The 20,118-nt window shown below is 41.0% G+C and overlaps 1 protein-coding gene across 1 annotated transcript; it reads left to right on the top strand.

Moving 5' to 3' along the window:
• Nucleotides 1–503: 503 nt before the first annotated feature.
• cbx4 (chromobox homolog 4 (Pc class homolog, Drosophila)) lies at nt 504–16,119 on the top strand. The gene is made up of 11 exons (XM_010794295.1): nt 504–795; nt 896–939; nt 1,587–1,652; nt 3,766–3,832; nt 5,114–6,504; nt 13,396–13,599; nt 13,684–13,756; nt 13,876–13,919; nt 14,290–14,355; nt 14,781–14,847; nt 15,266–16,119. Exons 1-11 carry the CDS (start codon nt 727–729, stop codon nt 16,082–16,084), a joined length of 2,910 nt encoding a protein of 969 aa, XP_010792597.1. The 5' UTR covers nt 504–726; the 3' UTR covers nt 16,085–16,119.
• Nucleotides 16,120–20,118: the final 3,999 nt, after the last annotated feature.

The raw sequence follows: 20,118 nt of genomic DNA, 5'->3' as shown, positions 1-20,118 counted from the left end.
TGCTTTGTTATACAACTGTCCTTATAAAACAGTTTTTCAAAAGAGATCGAGGTTTCAAGGTGGTTGACAAAAATAGTTTTTTTTCAACTCCCTCGGGTCCAGTTTACTACTCTGAAATTTCCTGATGCAGTTATAACCAAGCAGTGTGTTCATATCAATAGAAGTATATGCATCTGTTGAAAATGTATCTTCTATTTACCAACATCCATACGATATAATAGAATACAACTTTTTCTTCTCAAGTGAATTGTAAATGAGCTGTTGGAGGAGCTCGGTTCAGGAGCCTTGCTATCGATAGAAACATTGAATGTGCTCAAGTGGATTTTATTCGTTCGTGCTGTAACAGTAAGGTAGTGATAGATTTGAATTTCCAGATATCCCTCACGCAGTCCAGTACGCTCAGGATCAACCCCAACCTCTGTGCAAGGTCTCCCTCTCCCCCTCCCCCTCCTGACGTCATGCACCGAGCTGGAGCTATTGCACGAAAAGAGCTGCTCGCAGCCGCACTGTGAATATCTGTATGCTCATAGCCAAGACTGTGGAGTGTGCAAAGGAGGGAGAGAGAGAGCGAGTGAGGAGGAGAGGTGGAGGGAATACAGTCTGATTTGGATACAACTGGAAAACTACCAAGCGCGCACAGCACGCACCGAGCGGAAGGCACATCGACGGTGCCTAGCCAACATTTCACCTACTCCCCCCGGCTCCTGCGATCGGATTCAGCCGAGAATGGAGCTCCCTGCCGCCGGAGAGCATGTCTTTGCGGTGGAGGGCATCGAGAAGAAGCGCATCCGCAAGGTAACAGATAGGGAGCATGTTTGCAAAACGCGCTCAGGACGCTGACATATTTTTGCGTTTGACATGAGCCTCACCAAAAAAAAATTCTCCACCATCACAGGGCAAGATCGAGTACCTGGTCAAGTGGCGAGGCTGGTCTCCAAAGTAAGTCTGAATGCAACATTTTCTCCAATTGCAATGGACAAATGCACATTTTCGCAACAAATTCAAGTCTTGTTACTTAAAAATGGCATTCATCAAGGGCGTGCGCGCACAGTGTGTGTGTGTGTGTTTGTGGCTAAGTGTGTGTGTGTTTGGGAGAGCGCGCTCGGTATGTGTTTCAGTGTATCCGCGGATGCCTTCACTAATTTATGCGAGGGAAGGGGGTAGGCACAGCCATGTAATCCCGTTTTAATTATTTCTGCTCTGCCAGCGAATTTACGAGACAGTGGTGCTAAAATGGCCGACTGTATGTTGGTGCTGGAGGACCGTTTGGAGAGCACATTAGTTTATTTGTCTTTGACATTTTGGATGTGCAGTTGGACGTCCTCAAGGGTGATTTGGAGAAGCCGAAAAAAAATTGCAACATTTTAAATTGAAGTCCAAATAATTCACAGAAAAACACTATTTTATGTTAAACTGGTGGCCTGCCTTACCTGTGCATTATACAGTGACTTCACAGTAATGATAAATATGTGGGAATGTGTGTGAGTGTGTGTGACGGACAGAGGCTAAGGCCTGTGTGACAGTTAGAAAAAGGAAGTCTGCACGTGACAGCTCAGACAGTGACAGTTGCTCTCTCCTCTCTGCAGATACAACACATGGGAACCAGAGGAAAACATTCTGGACCCTCGTCTCCTCGTCGCGTTTCAACACAGGTGAGAGAGGTGGACTTCGGACGAGGCCGCGCAGCCTCCAGTTCAGCCATGACCATATATGGGCATGGGAGGAGGGGCGCTCCAGTAACTCTAGCACTGATCCCCCTTCTCCTCCTCCTCCTGTCCCTGCCCCATGACGGTCTCCTGGGGAATAGGCTGAGGAGGTGGTAGTGAGATATACTAAATCATACTTAATGGGAGGATCGGAAATATTCATGGATAAAGACTTGCATTGCAACAAATTATCATCTTATTAAGTGATTTTGCGTCAGGAATCAGAGGTTTCTACAGCATGCCATGACCCAGTTTCACAGAGAAAACTGAAGTAGTTGCCTTTTCATTTGCCAGAAGGTGCATGGTGGAGCAATGACAATGGAAAAGCAATGCTCCCCACGTGGATTTGATCCTAATTCTGGTTTTATCAGTTTGCAACTGGAGATTGATCAGGAATTAGCAGCTGAACTCCAGAGCTGTTTTCATTCAGGGTGGCGGACACAAGAGCAGCAGTTTGTTTTGTTTTCATGTGACGAGGCTGCTGCCTGATGGGATTCTCATCATTATACCAGGCTGAGATCTGCTGTCAGGCTGAGCTGTGCTTTACTTCTGCAGGCTTATTTCATGCAGTGTTTTCCACCCAAGAGAAAACCTATTAAAAGCACTAGCTTTGATGCTTCAGATGCAACTGCTGCCTTTATTTTGCAATTGAATGTTGTGGAAACAGAATATCTCACCTTGGGTGTATACATCGTCAACCTGCTTTCAATCCTATAGGTCAAGAGGCTTAATAGATGCCTGTAAGATAATCAGAAACACATCAATGCCAATCTCAGAGGTTGAGATGTTAATGAATACAAATGCAGCTGTCATTTTGGCCCTGTGGCGCGTGCACAACAACATCTTGTCGGGGTTGTTGCACCCATGAGGCCTGAGAGATATACTCCCCCTCAGTAGGCCACCAGGCCGCTCATGGGACTGGGAAAGACACGATGGCTCGAGAAAGGAATTATCATTTTTAAAAAGGCTAATTTACACGCAGTGCTCTCCAGCGTTTCCAGTGTACCGCTCTCAAATTCCCCCCGCAGCCTGCCTGCCTTTCTGGCTGTGTGTGTGTGTGTCTGGCTCTGTGCTGATGGTCATGGAGTGCTGCCTCTGCGCCGTGTGTGTGGATTCCTCTTTGCTCCCAGAGGATGGGGGAGGGGATCCGACAAGGGAGGCTGTAATTGCCAAATCTTCTGTGAATAGGGGTCATCCCGTTGGACGCTTTTTGAAAATCGCACACATTATAGCATTAAAATGTAGACTGTTTATTGAGGCAACTTTCTGGCAGCTCTGATGGTTTGAACATCTGTAGCAAGAGGCCAACAATAGACTGGATTAACGCATGCCTGGTGGAGCCCGTGTGCTGCCGGCCTTCACCCACCGCTGGTTATTTATGAGCCAATGATGAGTCAAGGTTTAGATCAGGGAGCAATATTTCACAGGCAACTCAAGTGCTTGGTCTAGTCAGTACAACAATAACCACATCCCTCTCCCCTCCCCTTATAAAAACAGTTCCAATAGATGTTTGTTAGTAGTTGGATATTCATCACCCTATATTTCAGGGTGTAGGCGTTGTGTTGCACAAGGGTGGTGGTTTGCATGTTTTCAACAGCCGCATGTATCCTAGAAGTACTCCACAATGTTGTATTTATCCCATTCCATCCCTCATGACCCTAATTAGAGATTGAATGTAGAAGGAAGGGCATGCTGCAGGAGGGAGGATGTTTGAAAGACAAGGAGAGGTTTTGCCTGCCGTTGCCTTAATTGAATTTCTCCTGGATAATGAGAATATAGAATGGGCCGATTACCATGGAGAGCTATGCAAATAAGGACCATAATGCTTTGCAGCGGGTCACATGTGGGCATTCATTAGTCATCCAAATCTAAATTCCACTTTTGACCTTGAATAGGTAGAAGAAAATGAACAAACACTCTAAAATGTTAAACCTGTCCTTCTGTTTGTGATATAATTAGATTTTTATGCGGAAAGGTGAAACCATGTCAGTCAAATGAGATGTAGTATATCGAAGGTAAACATGGTGCAGGGAAATGTAATTATCTTTTGTTTTCACAGAGAGAGGCAGGAGCAGCTGATGGGATACCGCAAACGGGGGCCAAAACCAAAACATCTTCTACTCCAGGTAATTATCTTCTTCATCATCACAGACATGATCATTTGCCATGTGCTGCTTTTCTAATCCTTTCTGTAAGTTTCATTCTTTAAGGGGCCACAAAGGGGGAAGGGGCCTGTCAGGTGCTTTAGAGCCGTAGCCATTATGGTAGCGGTTATTAATAGAGTTTTGAGAGAGATAGAGTAAAAGGCAAAGCATGGATAGAGTCCTACAGCTGGTTATTACTGCACACTCATCATGAAGCAGGGTTTGTGGCCTGAGGTTAGGCAAGCGTCGCTTGAGTGCACTCATTTTATCTGCATGTTCATTATTTCTTTATGCAAAATAGCTTTTTATGCAAAACAGTGAACACAAGGATATTTTTTGCACCACGTTAATCTGTATTGAGAGAGAATGTTTTATTTCATCTCCGTCTTTGGAAAAACACAAAAATAAATGGCTGACTATCTTAACTCGGACCTTTACAGCACTGCTTCCTGAGCCAAATGTGATTATATATTTTGAGAGACTCTGAGCTGATTGCTATGCAGTGTCACTCCTTAAGAGGCATACCACTCTGCCAGAGTCACACGTGGCCAGAAATCAGGGATAAAGCGTGACATGTCTGGTGGCACTTCTGTGACCCGGGGTCACAGCCGAAGAGTCTTGAGCGTTCCGCTGCAGTTCCCCTCTGACGGCCCGAAGGGTCAGTCTGTACAGAAGAGGGGGAGGGGACAAGATGGTGGGAGCATGTCGTATGCTTAGCAATGACCTAAACGTTTATTTATATTTCCAATAGGCTTCAACATCCCGTACGCTTTCATTTGAATTTCAGCATGCTGATTTGTAAATTGTAGCTGCTGTGAGAGCCCCTTTTTAAAAGGGAATTACACAGACCTTTCTTATATAAATCAAGTTGCTTTTAATAAGCCAGGACAAATGTGTACCATTAATCCCTGCATTTCAAACCTGTGGTATAGTATTTGAAAGGAGTGAGCAAAGGCCAGGCAGGGAGGGTAAAATGTATTTAGGCAAGTAGTTGTATTATTGTAAATGAATGATCTGTTTTTATGGAACTTGATATTTACTATTCACTAAAATCAGGCCACTGTTGCTTTTTTTGATCGGTCATGTTTTGTTTTTTAACCACAAAATGTCCCTATTATACACATTTGTTTAAATCAAATGATTAATTTAAGAGATCCAAGAATTCCTGTCGTTTTTCTTGGGTTTTTATTCATTTTGCTGATCATATTTTTGTCTCGACAACAACATTTCAAATGTTAAACTTGGTGTTTGTCTCTTTTTTAGGTACCGTCATTTGCCAGGAGATCCTGTATCCCTGCAGGTTTCACGGATTCATCTCAGGACGCCGAGGTTAGCCTCAAGTCCGATCCCATCCCGGTCCAGCGTCCCCAGGCTCAGCAATACCAGCTCAACAGCAAGAAGCACCATCAGTACCAGCCCAGCACCCACGAGGTTCCCGCTGATCAGCCAATCAACGGCAAGAAGAAGTTCATCTACCAGCTCAACAGCAAGAAGCACCACCACTATGAGCCTGACCCCAACATGTACGAGGCACAGGCTTCCAGACTCAAAGAGGTGGTCAAAGTTCAGGAACCGGGCAGTAAACCGGCAAATCCTGGCTGGAACTTACCGCTGGCCCTGCAGCAGAAATGGATTCGAGACAAAGACACAGGCTGCTTGAGCAAAGTCAAAGAGCTGGCAGTGGAGGTGAGGAAACCCGCTGTAAAAGACGCTGAGAGCGAACATGCCCTTAAACCCAATCCTAAAGATGCAACGCTGCCTAGCTCTATTAGCAGCAAAATGAAGATAATCAAGAACAAAAACAAAAATGGACGTATTGTTATTGTCATGAGCAAATATATGGACGGCAAGGTTAACGGAGCAAAGGGTAAACACGGGGAATCGTCGAGCGAAGTGAAACTCCAAAATGCCAAACCGTCAGAAAACAGTCCAGCACACACAACCAAAATAGTGGAGCACCCTGAGAATGGGATCCCCAAAGAGCTCTGCAACGGCAGCTCCCTCCCGGCTGCAGAGCATCCCATTAAGTGTTCCCACAAGGACAGACATTTCTCCAAACCTTCTCCAAGCACAGCAGAGGAATACAACACTGAAGTGGCTCGCGGTCAGGCTGATTTACCGGAGGATCTGCCTCTCCAGTTGACTGCTAGCTCGCCACTGACTTCCTGGTCTGTTGACTCCAATATCCTGACCCCTACATCCGTCGAGACCATCAGGATCCCTTCTTTTCCTAACGACCGCAAGCGAAAGCTATCAGATCCTGTGGAGGACAGGAGCATCTCCAAAACGTACCTGTCTTCCAGAAGCTTCAGCGTGCCCAGCACTGTTGTCACACCACCTCAGGACAAACCTATGGACCTCCACTGTAGCGGCCCCCGCCACAGCAGCACATGTACGTTTGAGGTTGTGGACAGCCAAGAGGAGCCGATGGATCTCAGCTGCCCAAAGACTAAAACGCAGGTGGAGCCGGAAGTCCATCCGGAGCCTGAACCTGCTGTCACAAACACACCTCCTGTGGTAGAAGAAACACAGAAATCCACAGAGAAATGTAAAGAAGCACCTGTTAAAAAAGTCTCCCCTTTTATGGGAAATATCATAATCACGGACATTACAACGAACAGTCTAACCGTCACCTTCAAGGAATATGTTTCTTTTTAAGAAATCTTAAATGGGACTACATGAATATGTACATATGTAAAAACATCTAAATTTTGTATATGTGAAAATGTATAATTTATAATTCAAATTTAAATATGTTTCTTAAAATGTTTTATACTGTAACTCCTCTGTGACGTCGTAGTCAAGAAAGTGCCCTCGAGGATTTGAGCGAATGCATTCAGGTGGATGTGTTCCACTTTAAAAAATATACTGTTTATTTGTCATATCAAGCTTAATGGAATACTTTTGCTGTCGTTTCATACCTGTACCAAACTTATAACCTGAGATGTATGAAGGTTCAAACATATTTTGTATGAATAATATCACTTATTTTGGTCCTGATAGAAGGTAGAGGATGTTGTTGAGTATATAGGGATCAAATTGAAAGCACTTAATTACATATTCATATGTTGGTTTGTGTCATTACAAGTGAAGAAACCGCTGCTCTCTTTAAGTCTTATTTTACTTTTTAAGTACCCTCAAACTTAATTGCCATACTTTTTACATGTTTTGTTTGTGGCTTGTTTGAGAAAACATTATTAGCCATGACTTGACATGCAAATTTAAACAGTAGGTGTTTCTGAATACAGTGTAAACACACACACCGCTGTGTAAACAACTTTTTAGAAATGCCCCGGTATATTCTTGCTTTGTCAAGTTGTATCCTGCCGTTTAGATGCAACAAAGCTGTCAGTGAATATGCCGTTGCAACCCAATCTATTACTTTGTTGCACATTTCACCTTTAGCAAACATGAATGGAATCAAATGTGACATCTCAAACATTAAGAAAACTGTGTCATTTATCAAACTTGAGACTTCTCCGTTAAACTGACTTGTCAATTGTTACCTTGAATAGATTATGTTTTCCTTCCTTTCTGTTGACTTCGCAGTGATGGAGTTACTTTGAAAATACATGTGGTAATCTCATTAGGAGTCTTCTAATGTCACACAGAGTAGCAATATTCATCTAATTTTGCTTTTGAAGCTCATATTATCTACAAAAAATACATTACTACTATTTAAATTAGAAAGAGCTACCAGGGTCATTGATGAGTATGTTACACGGAGTAAATGTGAGTTGTGAGGCTGCCTGCCAATGAGTGCCGGCTGTTTTGATTATGCTGCTGAAAATTCAAATGTCAAAGCTGTTGGATGTAACCTACATTTGAGTCGAAATTGCCTTCTTCGCACGTTTAATGCAGAACAGTAAGAATGCTATAATGTAAAAAAAATGAAGCCTATTTAATAACATTTAATTTGTTAACAAAACAACTACAAAGATGCTCTGCATCAGAAGTTAACAGTGATTCCACTGAACCATTCAGAAGATATTTTGCATCTATTTGCTACTTTTATATCTTTTACTTTATTTTGATCATTCTTTCTGGCACTTGGTTTAAAATCAGGATGATTGATATGAAGTAAGTTCTACCAAAAGTTGGTTGAGTTATTGCTGTTGGCACAACCTTTTGGATGGTATGTTTCACAATAAAGAAAAAATAAATTACCTGATTTGTTGTGTTGATATTTGGTTGATGTTGATATATTGAACGCACTCAAATAACCTTTTTATATTGTTTTTCTAGTGTTCCAGTGAAAGACTTATCTATCCGTTGTTATGAAGTCTTTTTGCTCATACTGACAAAGAATGGAACAATAAACACTAGAAACGTGGTTGTGAACCATGAATAGAAAAACAGATTGTGTTGCATAATCACAAACGACCCTGCACAAAGGCTTCTCTGTATTGCATAACTGCACCGGCCACTTGTATTATTAAAACTTTAACCATGTATTATTTTTCTACTGCAGCTCGACCCCGAGCAGGAATGTAAACACAACATAGAGGGAAGTGTGTTATGTAATTCTTAGATCCTATCAAGAGAGGGCAAGTATTCAGCCGTCACATGGTTTATAAGCTTGAGTGCCTTCCAGCCCAATGTGGCAGTTATAGGCGTCAATTATGACATTTAAATATAATGTGTCTGCCAAAGGCTTCGTGGCACTTCCCGAACATTGTGTAACTTGTTTTAAAGGGCTGTGTTGGCTCGTAAAAGGCCGCCCCACAATGACACAGTAATTCTCACTACATTATTATCATACGGTAAAATGTAGAGGCAAGTTCAGACTCATAAAGACACATTCTTCACAAATGCAAAGCTTCAGATACACATTTGTGTATGTCTGACTTTTCAATACATCGCCAAATGCTGCCTCAGTCTTGTCATGTCAGTATTGTCTATATTTCAATTGTATTATGTTGATAATTCTGATAGTAGGGCATCTAATGCAGAGCTGTCTGTCAAATGAGAGGAATCTCTTAGTTACTCTTTCTGACGATTCTTCAATTTTTCCCTGTTAAAGGTTTATATTCTGGCTCGGCTGGGGAGTTTTTCTTTCCACAGCTTTAATCTAACGAGAGGGTGTCCTATACTGTACACATTTTGAAGCCCAAATATCTGATTTGTGATTTTTGGCTATAATGTATAAATAAAACTGCCTTGACTTGACTTGACTTAAGGAGGATCATTAAAAGGCCTGTAGCCACTCTGATCTGGACGTTTAAGCAGATTTTGTTGTTGTTGATATACTGGAATCTCAAGCTTGTAAAGAGATTAACCCTTGAATGTATTGAGTGATAAAAGGCCTGGGCGTGTGTGTGTGTGTGTGTGTGTGTGTGTGTGTGTGTGTGTGTGTGTGTGTGTGTGTGTGTGTGTGTGTTCTTTAGTTTAGTCATGGGTGTTTCCTATCAAATAATGTGACACAAACAGAGAAACCTAACAGAAACATGGGTTTTCAGTGTTCGAGTATAAATTCCTTAAATCTGATGAAAATAAATTAAGGATACCTTCATTTAACATTATTTCCACCACCTATTTAGACAATAAATAACCTTTCTTTCTGAACTCTTGTGTGGTCTTGATTGTGTTGCCAGGTTAGAGACATATGTCACATAAACATTAAGGAGAGTCAGAAAAATGATACCTACATCTTAAAAAGGCCATGGTATACAGGAGATGGTAACCCAACTCAACATATTTACAGATATGCCATAGGGATCTCATGGATTAGGAAGAGTTTTTTACCTAAATAATTTACCTAATCTGGATATTTGTCCCAAAACTCCTTCCCACGCATTTCATATCCTCTACCGCTCTGATCTCGTGTTGGAAATGTAGAATAACCCGCAAGAAGGAAATTAAGGGGTTAATTTATAAAAAAATGGCCGAGTGTTGCCTCTTTATAAATGAATATTTTAGTAAGTTAATCAATAATGTGTTCGTTGTTATTTGTTGTGTGAGTTTAGGGGTCTGAAAAGGGCAAAAATATGACAACTAATCGATTACTGCCAACAGGCACAGGGGATTGTTTATGAATGGCATTGGCAACCAAGGACACGCATGACAGAGCACATTTTCTCTATTGCGAAACTCAGTCTATATCAGTTGATATGAGCGACTTTGAAATGTCATGAACACACACAGCTCGCGTGTTTCTGTCTCTCTCTGTGAAGTCTTTCTGTAGGCCTTTCATGGCTTTGAAGCATGCGAGTCAGTCATGCATCGGTAGGAAACTGAAACACCGTTGAGCAGGGGAACATATTTATAGACCAAGTGTGATGTTTCACATTCCCCCTTTATCATCGTGGCCACCAGCAGCCTGCACAGTGTCGGTTTCATCCCGCACAGTGCAGCCTCACAGGATCACGTCAGCAAAAGGATCGTTTGGATAATTTAAAGCTCAGTGTGTGACCCGGAGGAGGCCTGCTCACTAGACTACATTTAGATTCACTTAGATACATATTTTTTTTATTGTTTTCAAAAAAGGAACGTGCTTCGAGTCAGTATTTGTTGACTTCTTGGGTTTTCTTTTTAAACACATAAAACAATCGAGATTGGATCTTTCATTGTTTATCTAGATTCTAGAACATCATGTTGAACACGAATAGAGGCAACCTAAAATAGGTATAGTGTGAGAAATGAGAGCTGGAGCTGTGGTGTGGTGCAGCATATCAGGCTGCTGTAAAGGATGCTTTCTAATTCAAAGCATGCGCTGAAATATGGCTTCACAGTTTCTCGCTTGTGGTTTGTGTGTGTGTGAGCCACCTTCAGCAGAAAATGTCGCCCGGTAAAGTAGGACAGAGAACAGCGAGCTGTGTGCAGCAGTTGCCCAGAAACCAGAGAGCCAATAATGTTCTCACAGAGCCAGCACTGTTTATTCATGTACGGCTGTCGCCATTGCGGCTCCCGCAGACTCACTTTTCATCGACACGCAGCCAAATATGGAGGCTGCCTGCTCTGAGCGCGCACCAGCCGCTATCTCTCTGAACACAAACGGTGCAGAGCCATTATAGTAGTCTTCCGACAGGAAATGTCGGTCTACAGGCTGTGACTATCAAAATGGTGGTTCATATTTCGACGGCAGCCACAACGCATATTTTGTCCGCGGCGCACCCGCCTTTGTCTCCTCCATTGCGGGGAGAATTTAAACAGATAGCAGCAAATATATCTTGCTGTATCTTTAACTTGATCGAGAACGAAGACGGGTGAACGACAGACTGCCTCCCTGCTCATGTTGCGATTACCTTTCACACATCTGCAGGAAATGATTCCACATCTAATTAACCTCAAATATAATCCAAACCAATTAAAACAACTGTATATCTTTATACATATGCGTCATCAAGGGGACATTTGAAGGATGTTATAGTTTGAACAACATGAGGATAAGCACATATCAAGAATAAATGTAGAGAAATGCATTTGGAGACCGTATTTTCTAATCATTCTTAATTTGTGTGGCAAATGAGTGTTAATTAACTGTACATTTTTTTTAATATAAAGTTACCTTTAGGTTGCATGCGTCATGGGGAAGCTGCCAGGTCTTTTAAAATCGCCACATTGGCAAATATGGTGTTGTCCGTCAGGGTCAGTGGAAAATTCTGGCCCACAACATCAACAAAAAAGGCTTTGGTGGTTGATACCAGATACAATTTCACCCTTCTTTATTCATTAGATGTTTGAAATCTCACATGACTGCTCATACTGCGCAGTCTGCATGATTGTTGGTACTCATTTTAAATTGACAGACAACGGGAATAAAACCCTGAAAATGAAATAATACAGTATTGTGCCAATGTTTCTTTCTGCTTATTATTTGTGTTATCTATTTGACCTTCCGTTCAGCAGATCTAATGGTAATGTGGAGGACCTGAAGGCTTTGGCATGAGAAAGACTGCACGATTATTATACGTCCATCTTGGAGGAAATGTTTGTTTTGGTCGAAATGTGTTGGTAGAATTGTTTTACTGTTTTCATTTGGAATGAATAGCTGACCAATAATGATAATTGCACCTGAGGCCTAAAGATGAAGCTGCAGTTGGCACTTTATTCCGTTAAACAATGTGATTTTATTTATGCGATTATTATTTTGAGTTAAGGTTTTCTTCACCATCGATTTTGTCGTTCAATATTAACATAATACTACTAATAATAATAATAATAATATGCTACCGAATGCAGACTAACAAACGTTTTGTGTTCAATCAAAATAGAAATGCTTTGTTTTATTTTTGAGATAGGCAACAGCTTCAAACAAGAAGTAAAAAAACATAATATTTGTAATTAATAATTTTAAGAAAATCAATAATAATACTATTAGCATTTTATAATTAAAAAAAAATGTAATAATGTGAACAGTGATAATAATAACAATAATAATAATAACAATAATAATAATAATAATAATAATAATAATATAAACAATGACACTAATGTTCCCGAACAAAGTATTACTACTACTGACGTCACCAAAAATAATGATCAAAATCAATTACAGGCCCTCAACATATTTATACAAAACAGAATAAAAATGTAATTATATTAAAACAAACGATCCTTTTTTTAAATTGTATTTGGATGCACAAAACATTGATCCACTTATTTCACTCTAAATTTCATCTGGTTTAATATGTCATTTAAATGATGCCAAACTTTGTAGGGAAATCCCTTTTAGAGTCCAGTTTACCAAATAAATTCAAAGAATCAACACTCAGGAATCATTATAATGTCCTTTAGTCCTAGAAAATGTATTTATATAAATTATGACTGTGAATATTCTGCATGTTTAGAATTAAGTTAAGAAACGATATTAATGAGGTCATTATGGACTATATTTGCTTTTCATTTAATTTGGTTGGTCTTCAAAAATCATTCAATAATTTCGTCAGAATAAACAGAATTCCCCTTACGGTTAACGTGCAATATGCCTAAAAAAATACCCTATGGAAATTACATTTAAAACCAATCGACTGAAATCATGATTTGTTTTTTTTTGGGTGTCTGTTTGGTCTTTATTTGGTTATCATCACAATCGTTATGTGCTACTGAGTCAATTATTGTGTGCTGCGTAAAACATTAATGTGCAAAAGTCCGCTCGCATATTATGCTATTACATAGTCATTTTAAATATCGTTTGATAAGAAAAAAGGAACTGGACATAAACAGCTTTGCAGTTTGTCACCTAATTATCAAATATTTTTAAAATAATCATTCATATGGATGAATCAAAATCAAAATCAAAATGCGTATGAGGGGTTTTTCAAGATTCCTTGGGGCTGATATTTGAACGTTTAGGATGCCATCAGACAAACATTAAATATGGGAATTTTTATTTCTGATATTAGTCAGTAGAATTGTATTGTTAATTTATTTATGATTTTACACAGACTGATGTTTATAAATGTTTATTTGATGAGGATCAGCCACTGTATTAAACCAGTCATACTCTTGTCTCGTTTCTTTAATTTCCTGTTTTTCGGTTCTTTCTTTAAATGCAAGGGAAACAAAAAAAATGTTATATTTTTATTTGGACTCTGGACCCCTAGGTGCTCGGTGGATCTCTCTGACTTCGCTTGCCCCCCCGTGCCAGACATTCCATTACAGCAGCCGAGCAGCGGGGCTCCTCCCCCTCACTCAGAAACCGGAGCACGTAGCAACAACCGAGCCAATGTGCGATCCGTCCTACCGACTGCGGTGCCTGGCAACAGAAAAAGACGTGATGACGTCCTCTCCAGATTGCGTATTATGGGGTGTGCGGAATTAAACAACCAGAAGAGGACAAGCGGGGAAGCCAAAAATAATAAAAGAGACAGAAATAAACGAGGTGCATGGTGAATCATGGAGCTCTCTGCTGTCGGTGAGAGCGTCTTCGCAGCCGAGTCCATCCTCAAACGGAGAATCCGACGGGTAATCGCTGCTTTTTGCCCACAGGCTGTCTCCACACATATTACGCAACCATTTGTTTGTCCGCCGCTCACAATCAATGCTTTGATAACCCTGAATGTATTACGGATCTGTTTTTGCAGGGTTGCTGGGAATATCTGGTTAAATGGAAGGGCTGGTCTCAGAAGTGAGTATTGTAGCCGAGGCTGTGAAGGACAGCGCTCCATTCTGGCCGCTCGTATAACTGCAACACCTCAGACATGTCGTTTATTCAGCTCGTTTCTTATCATATCATCTGCTCCATGTGTTGAAGCGCAGTCTGTTATATGTCTGGTGGCTCATGGGGCTGTAGAGGTCTGAGCGTAAGCCCGCTGGGATGCATTGAAGTAGCTTTAGCAATGGCTGGGATCACCATGCGTCACTGTCCGCTACGTAGCCTGTAATTGTAGCCTGTAATTGTAGCTCAAGCAGCAAGATCGCTTTGTTAAAGTGTAACGCAGCGTTGTGATTGGAGAGGATCTGTCTAAGATGTGTGTCTCCTTGTGTTTGGGACACAGGTACAGCACCTGGGAGCCGGAGGAAAACATTCTGGATGCACGTCTGTTCGCAGCTTTTGAGGAGAGGTGAGGGTTTGACAGCGCAGCATAGGCCTCTCTGCAGACAGGAGACAGCACCGTGCATTTTGTACCGCAAACATGTCCATTTAAATCCGACTTTTTGTCTATTTGGATCTCCCAAACTTTTTTTTAGTAAAGAAAGTGACAACAAGCGTCGTTAGAGCGAAGTCATTCCATTTCCAAATCAGATTGTTGCAATGCATTATGTAATTTTCTTATCATAAACGGAATATCTGCTTTACTCCGACATGATTTTATCTAATTTATAACGTATTTCTAATTTAAACAACGTTTAAAAATACGATTAAATCAAAGCATGAGTAAATGGCACTTGTGAGAAAAGAGATTTCCCGATTTTATTATAGACCAAATAAAACATGTAGCCAAAATATATTTGTTAATCTGTGACTAATCGTGATTTTCTTTATCAGGGAGCGCGAAAGGGAGCTGTTTGGGCCGAAGAAGAGGGGACCCAAACCTGAGACATTTCTCTTGAAGGTGGGTAAATCATGTGATGTATTTCTCGGGTTTTTATGTTATCTTTTCGCCTTTCTTATGTGAGATGATATTATTAATTTCGATTTCATGAAAGCTACGACCTTATCGAGTTTGAAACTTTGTTGTGATCCATAACATATTGCTTATAGGCCTACTGTGGGATCTGCGAGCTAAGAATAACTTGTTATTTTAATGAGGTTGAGCTACAGTGCTTTTAAATTTAAAACTTCCTTTTATATTATAGAAAGTTATATGTATTTGACATGAATTCCCTAAAAAAACAAGCAGCTTTAGGGACGAGGCCTTAACGCTCGTATAACCAGGGTGCAGCTGCTTCTCTTAAACTGTTACATTTCCCCAGGAGATATCAACATTTGATCTCTGGTAAACTCCTCTCCGTTATATGCTCTGTCCTCAGGCCAAAGCCAAAGAAAAGACTTATGAATTTAGAAGAGAGGCTCCCAGAGCGATCCAGGTTTCCTATCCAACCCCGGAGCCTGTCATAACTCCCAGGGCCCGGGAGGGTTTACGTACCGTGGTTCCCACAATCTTCCCACCGAGCGCAGTCAACAGAGGTGAAAGTGTCCAAATCCGACCACCGGAGCCAGAGAGGAGGCCAAGAACGACTCCATCAGCTGCTCTGACAGACCTAGAACTTGGCGTCCGGATACCTAAAAAGAGAGGGCGCAAACCGAAGCTACATTTACATTTCAATGAAACAGTCGATGGAGGCCTCTCAGAAGAGCCGAACACCAAACGGAGCAGGTCACTCGAGGAGCCAGTGTCACACGGATTTTCAAACATGTCCCGCCACTTGCTTCATCACGGGGAGGCGTCAGATCACAGTCTCATGCAGCTGACACGGAGGTTTGAGGAGAAGACCACCATCACACCCAAACACAGCAGCAGCGAGCAGAGACACGCAGGGTTGTCTTTCAGCGCGTTCAATTCAGATGTGCGTAAAAGGGATCAGCTGAAACACATGACTAAATGTTTGATGTCTGTGCGGCGGCCCAGCAGCTCTGCAGAGCACCGGAAGCATCAGGTGAAGGAGTGCAGTCAACCTGCTGTCAGATCCACTGAGAACAGTGACAAGGCCACGCAACCAGCCTCGTGCTGGACCCCCAGATTGACCAACCTGGACACTGTGACAGTGACAGATGTCACCATGAACTTATTGACAGTCACTGTCAGAGAGAGCAGCACGGAGAAAGGCTTTTTCAGAGAGAAGAGATGAGTATGCTCGGATGTGGGTCATACAAAAAAAAAAAGTATAATATTTTAATATGCTACTAACTAACATTTTGTGTACCTTATTGTAAAGTGTTACCAACAAGCCTACTGCAATGCTATATATTTTTTCTATGTAACTTTCAATCGTGTACATACAAATATTTAATACACTGCTGAGAAAATCAAAAATCAAAGTGTCCTTGTGAGTATATTGTTTTTGAGACTTTTTTTTTTTTTTTTTAAAGAAAAACGTTTCAACGATGTCATCATAAATAACCACAACTTTCTAGAACCCGATTTTGCTTATAAACTCATCCGGTTATTGATTCTGACGGTGTTCCCTCATTACAAGGTTTAGTTTAAAACGCTTTAATGAAGATTTACTGAAGGTGTCTGAAATGAAATACTTTCCAGCCATTCACGTGTTTAAACCAAGGCCACTTGAGTCTAACACGGTTCTGAAAAGGAGGTTTCAATATAGTATATATCTAAAGGTATTATATGAATTTGTGTGCTGCAGTACTTCAAAAGATCGAAATATATAACACCTAAATTACCCATGCGTCATATTAAAATGTGTTATTATCCTGCTGGATGACGTCTTTTGTGATGGCTTTTCTGTTTGAAGATTCTCTGATGAGAAAGTTAACATCTTTTCGGTAAACAGAATTGAAGACATACTCAGACTATTCAGGTGTAATTTGGCCTCCTGGTCACACGCAACCAGGCCTACCTAAAAACACATTAAGACCCAACCGGTTCCCTTCAAACTGCAAGGCCTTATCTCGAATTCAAGAAATCCCCCAAAAAAATGTTGTAGTCCGTCATTTAAACGCCTTGTATCATAATCAGAAAAAACATAAATATCAGAGCCTGTCTAACCTTGGTGGACTTGATTACCGATTCAAGCTGATAAACATATAGCTTTATTCCCTGCAACATTATCATCACCACCATGTCGATTATTGTAAGTGGTCAAATTACGCATAGCCTACTTCAAAAGGGCGAGTTGGGCCTTGAAGCTGACAGCCAGTAGGCCTACAAGAACGAGATGTTTTTGACAGCTTTAATTGAAACACTCAGATGCTATAATGATTTTAATAGGAATAGTATCAATGAGTCATTTAATTTGCACATAACTGTGAGAAAGAATTACAAGAGAAGTTTCCTAAACTGTGACCCCGTGTCGAGTTGAGTGAACGGAGGTTTATGGTTTGAACGGTTCCTCTTTTTTAGGGCGTTAAACTGTGGTGTTGGCCGTTATTTATCCCATTAACTTGCATCACCTTGCTCCATCAGGCTTTTACAGTACATGAAGCATCCAGGCTGCACTCCGCTGATAAGAGGCCACTTCTTTCATGCACAAAGCCTCCATTCATTTGACTTCGCTTTGTCTCTGCAGAGGACCCAATCTGACCATCCGGGACTCCTGTGAGGAAACTCCGTCTGTATTCTGTAGTCTCACCAAAGGCTCTTTTTAAATGTTTAATTTGTTTAGGAACATCTGAATTTGATGTTTTGGTTGAATGAAAAAAGGGGGTGGAGCACTGCTTTCTAGGAACACATTTTGACGCAAATTCATGGAACAAAGATAATGCAACTTCGCAAACTATGTCTAAAGTGTATCTTGTCATGTTCTGCGTGCGCTAACATGTATAACACATTCAATATCATCCAAACTCCTAGATTTAGTGGCTAGAGTAGCAAAACTTGTCCTGCAGCTGTGACAACATCCGGCCAGATTCTCCACCTGAGTGTAATTTACTCAACGACATGGCTACCCATCAAGAATCCAAACCCTTTGATCTGATTCTGCCTGAGGGCCCTTATAAGCTGGATGCAAACCTCGAGAGGCCTGTCTGGTTACACTCCACAGACTTTACCTCCACAAGATGTCGCCAGCAGCAAGACCTTGAAACTCTGCCAAATTATTTTCCCACAAAGACCCTGCGAGTTAAAATGAAGTGGAACCACTCATCCAAAGAGGATTAATCATTGGTGAAAACGTGTGTCGTTTGTACTCATGTACAGTATTAGTGGCTGTTGAGTTACAGCCCCCTCCCGAAGAAAGCAGCAGACCTCCAGTGAGGGCAGTGTGCGTTACATCATCCCGCCACTAGATGAAGCTCAAACTCAGATACACCCCTCCCAATCTCATTTCAGATGGGCTAACTGGAAATGCATAAACAATTGATTAATTACTCTTATGTCACAGCCATGTTCAAATGTTATGATTTTACACACATTTTTGAATAGAAGATAACAGCTTCTATGTTATGTGATCAAGTGAGTGTAATTTGACCAGGTGAGTCCAAATCCAATACCATATTTTATTACTATAAATAAAACACATTTCTTTTCATTGAATTATTCCTTCAGCAAATGGTTTATGATTCTTTCTTTTTTTATTTATTTATTTATGTAAAGTCTCTATATAGCTTCCATGTTATGTGACCATGTGACCCCGTCACCCCAAATCAATGCAATAATATTGCAGGAGCGTTGGCCTTAGCTCTGTGATGTTTTACATTACATATCATTTGGATGCTTTGATCCAATACGCGCAAAAACTATAAAGAATCAAACTCCGAACAACAAGGAAAGTGCAGATATACAGTCCAAGCAAGATCATACCGTAGTAAGTTAATCAGTTACAAGGCCTAAATTAACCCAACCAGTGCTTCGTGTTTTGTTTTTTTAACTCCCGTCAGTCACGCGTGACCTTTCATTAAAACGCTCTTACAATTATATTACAACACTTGACCAGGAAAACACAACTTTTGTTATTGCATTTAAGTGCTTCCTATATTTTTACAAACGTTCTTTGGAAAGTTAGGCGTTTGAAAAAAATGATTATTTATGTAATTGTCAAAAGCTTATGTCATATGTTGACCCCAAATCAATACAACACTGTATACTTGACAATTAAGACACACCTCTTATTAGATTAAAGTCCTTCTATTATTCTTCTATTATTCAGACATCATTAGCTTCAATGTCATGTGACCCAGTGACTCCAACTCAATGCAGCATTGTCTAACCACACTGGACAAATAAGACACATCTCTTTTTTATTGGATTATATAGATAACTTTATTTCATGTACATATTATTCGGAAAATTCTACCCTTTTAACTGAAAAGTTTAGATTTTATAAACTATTTTCCTATTCAATGCAGCACTGTCTTTTATTCGATTTTAGAGATTATTTTATTTAATACCAATATGAAATGTTATTCCAATGATGATATTATTCCAAACCCTTTTATGTTTTGGATTAGTCTCAGCCCACCTTCAGCCATACCCAATTGGAAATTATGTTTCCAGTTTCCTAAAACTAATTTGGGCAAGTTATTAAATTACATCGCTTTTGTCTAATTTAAACGTTGATAAATGAATGGTTACTAAGTGAAACCCTGCAAGACACCGCTGCACCAGGGATGAATGTCTGTCGGATAGCCAACCTAAAACTAACCCGCAGAGAGCCTCTCAGAAGAGGATGCATGATTGTGAAGAGTGGCGCACTGATGTTAACAGATGGCTGAAGGCTTTCACCCTGAGCGTGTCTTTAGAGGGCAAAGACAAAGACCGGCAGACTCCCCCAACAACTGTATCAGCCCTAATTAGAGAGAGAGAGAGAGAGAGAGAGAGAGAGAGAGAGAGAGAGAGAGAGAGAGAGTCACAGTGTTGTGAAACTGGGTCATACGCAGACGGAATGTGGAGCCGGCTCGTCTGAGCAGAAATGAGGTATAAAATACAAACAAATGAGCTTGCGGTGCAATAAACCAAGCATCACCGATTGCCCCAACCCTTTCCCTCCGTTATACACACAAACACACACAAGCACACACTTCACATTTCAGCTTGCACAAGATTACATCTCAGCATCTTAGTCAATCAAAACCTCCCATTCCGTCCATCATCTCGATCTCTAACCCAGCACAGTGTGGAGGCGGGGGTGAGGGTGTGGTGAGTAACAGGTCTTTGTGGTTGCTGATAGAGGAAAGAAGAAGATAGTGAGAAGGGAAGGGGGGGGGG

This window comes from Notothenia coriiceps, unplaced genomic scaffold, assembly GCF_000735185.1.
Source record: "Notothenia coriiceps isolate Sejong01 unplaced genomic scaffold, NC01 NC01_scaffold00037244, whole genome shotgun sequence".
Classification (NCBI taxonomy): domain Eukaryota; kingdom Metazoa; phylum Chordata; class Actinopteri; order Perciformes; family Nototheniidae; genus Notothenia; species Notothenia coriiceps.
Note: the sequence above shows the minus strand (reverse complement) of the source record. Positions and strands in the feature narration are given on the sequence as shown.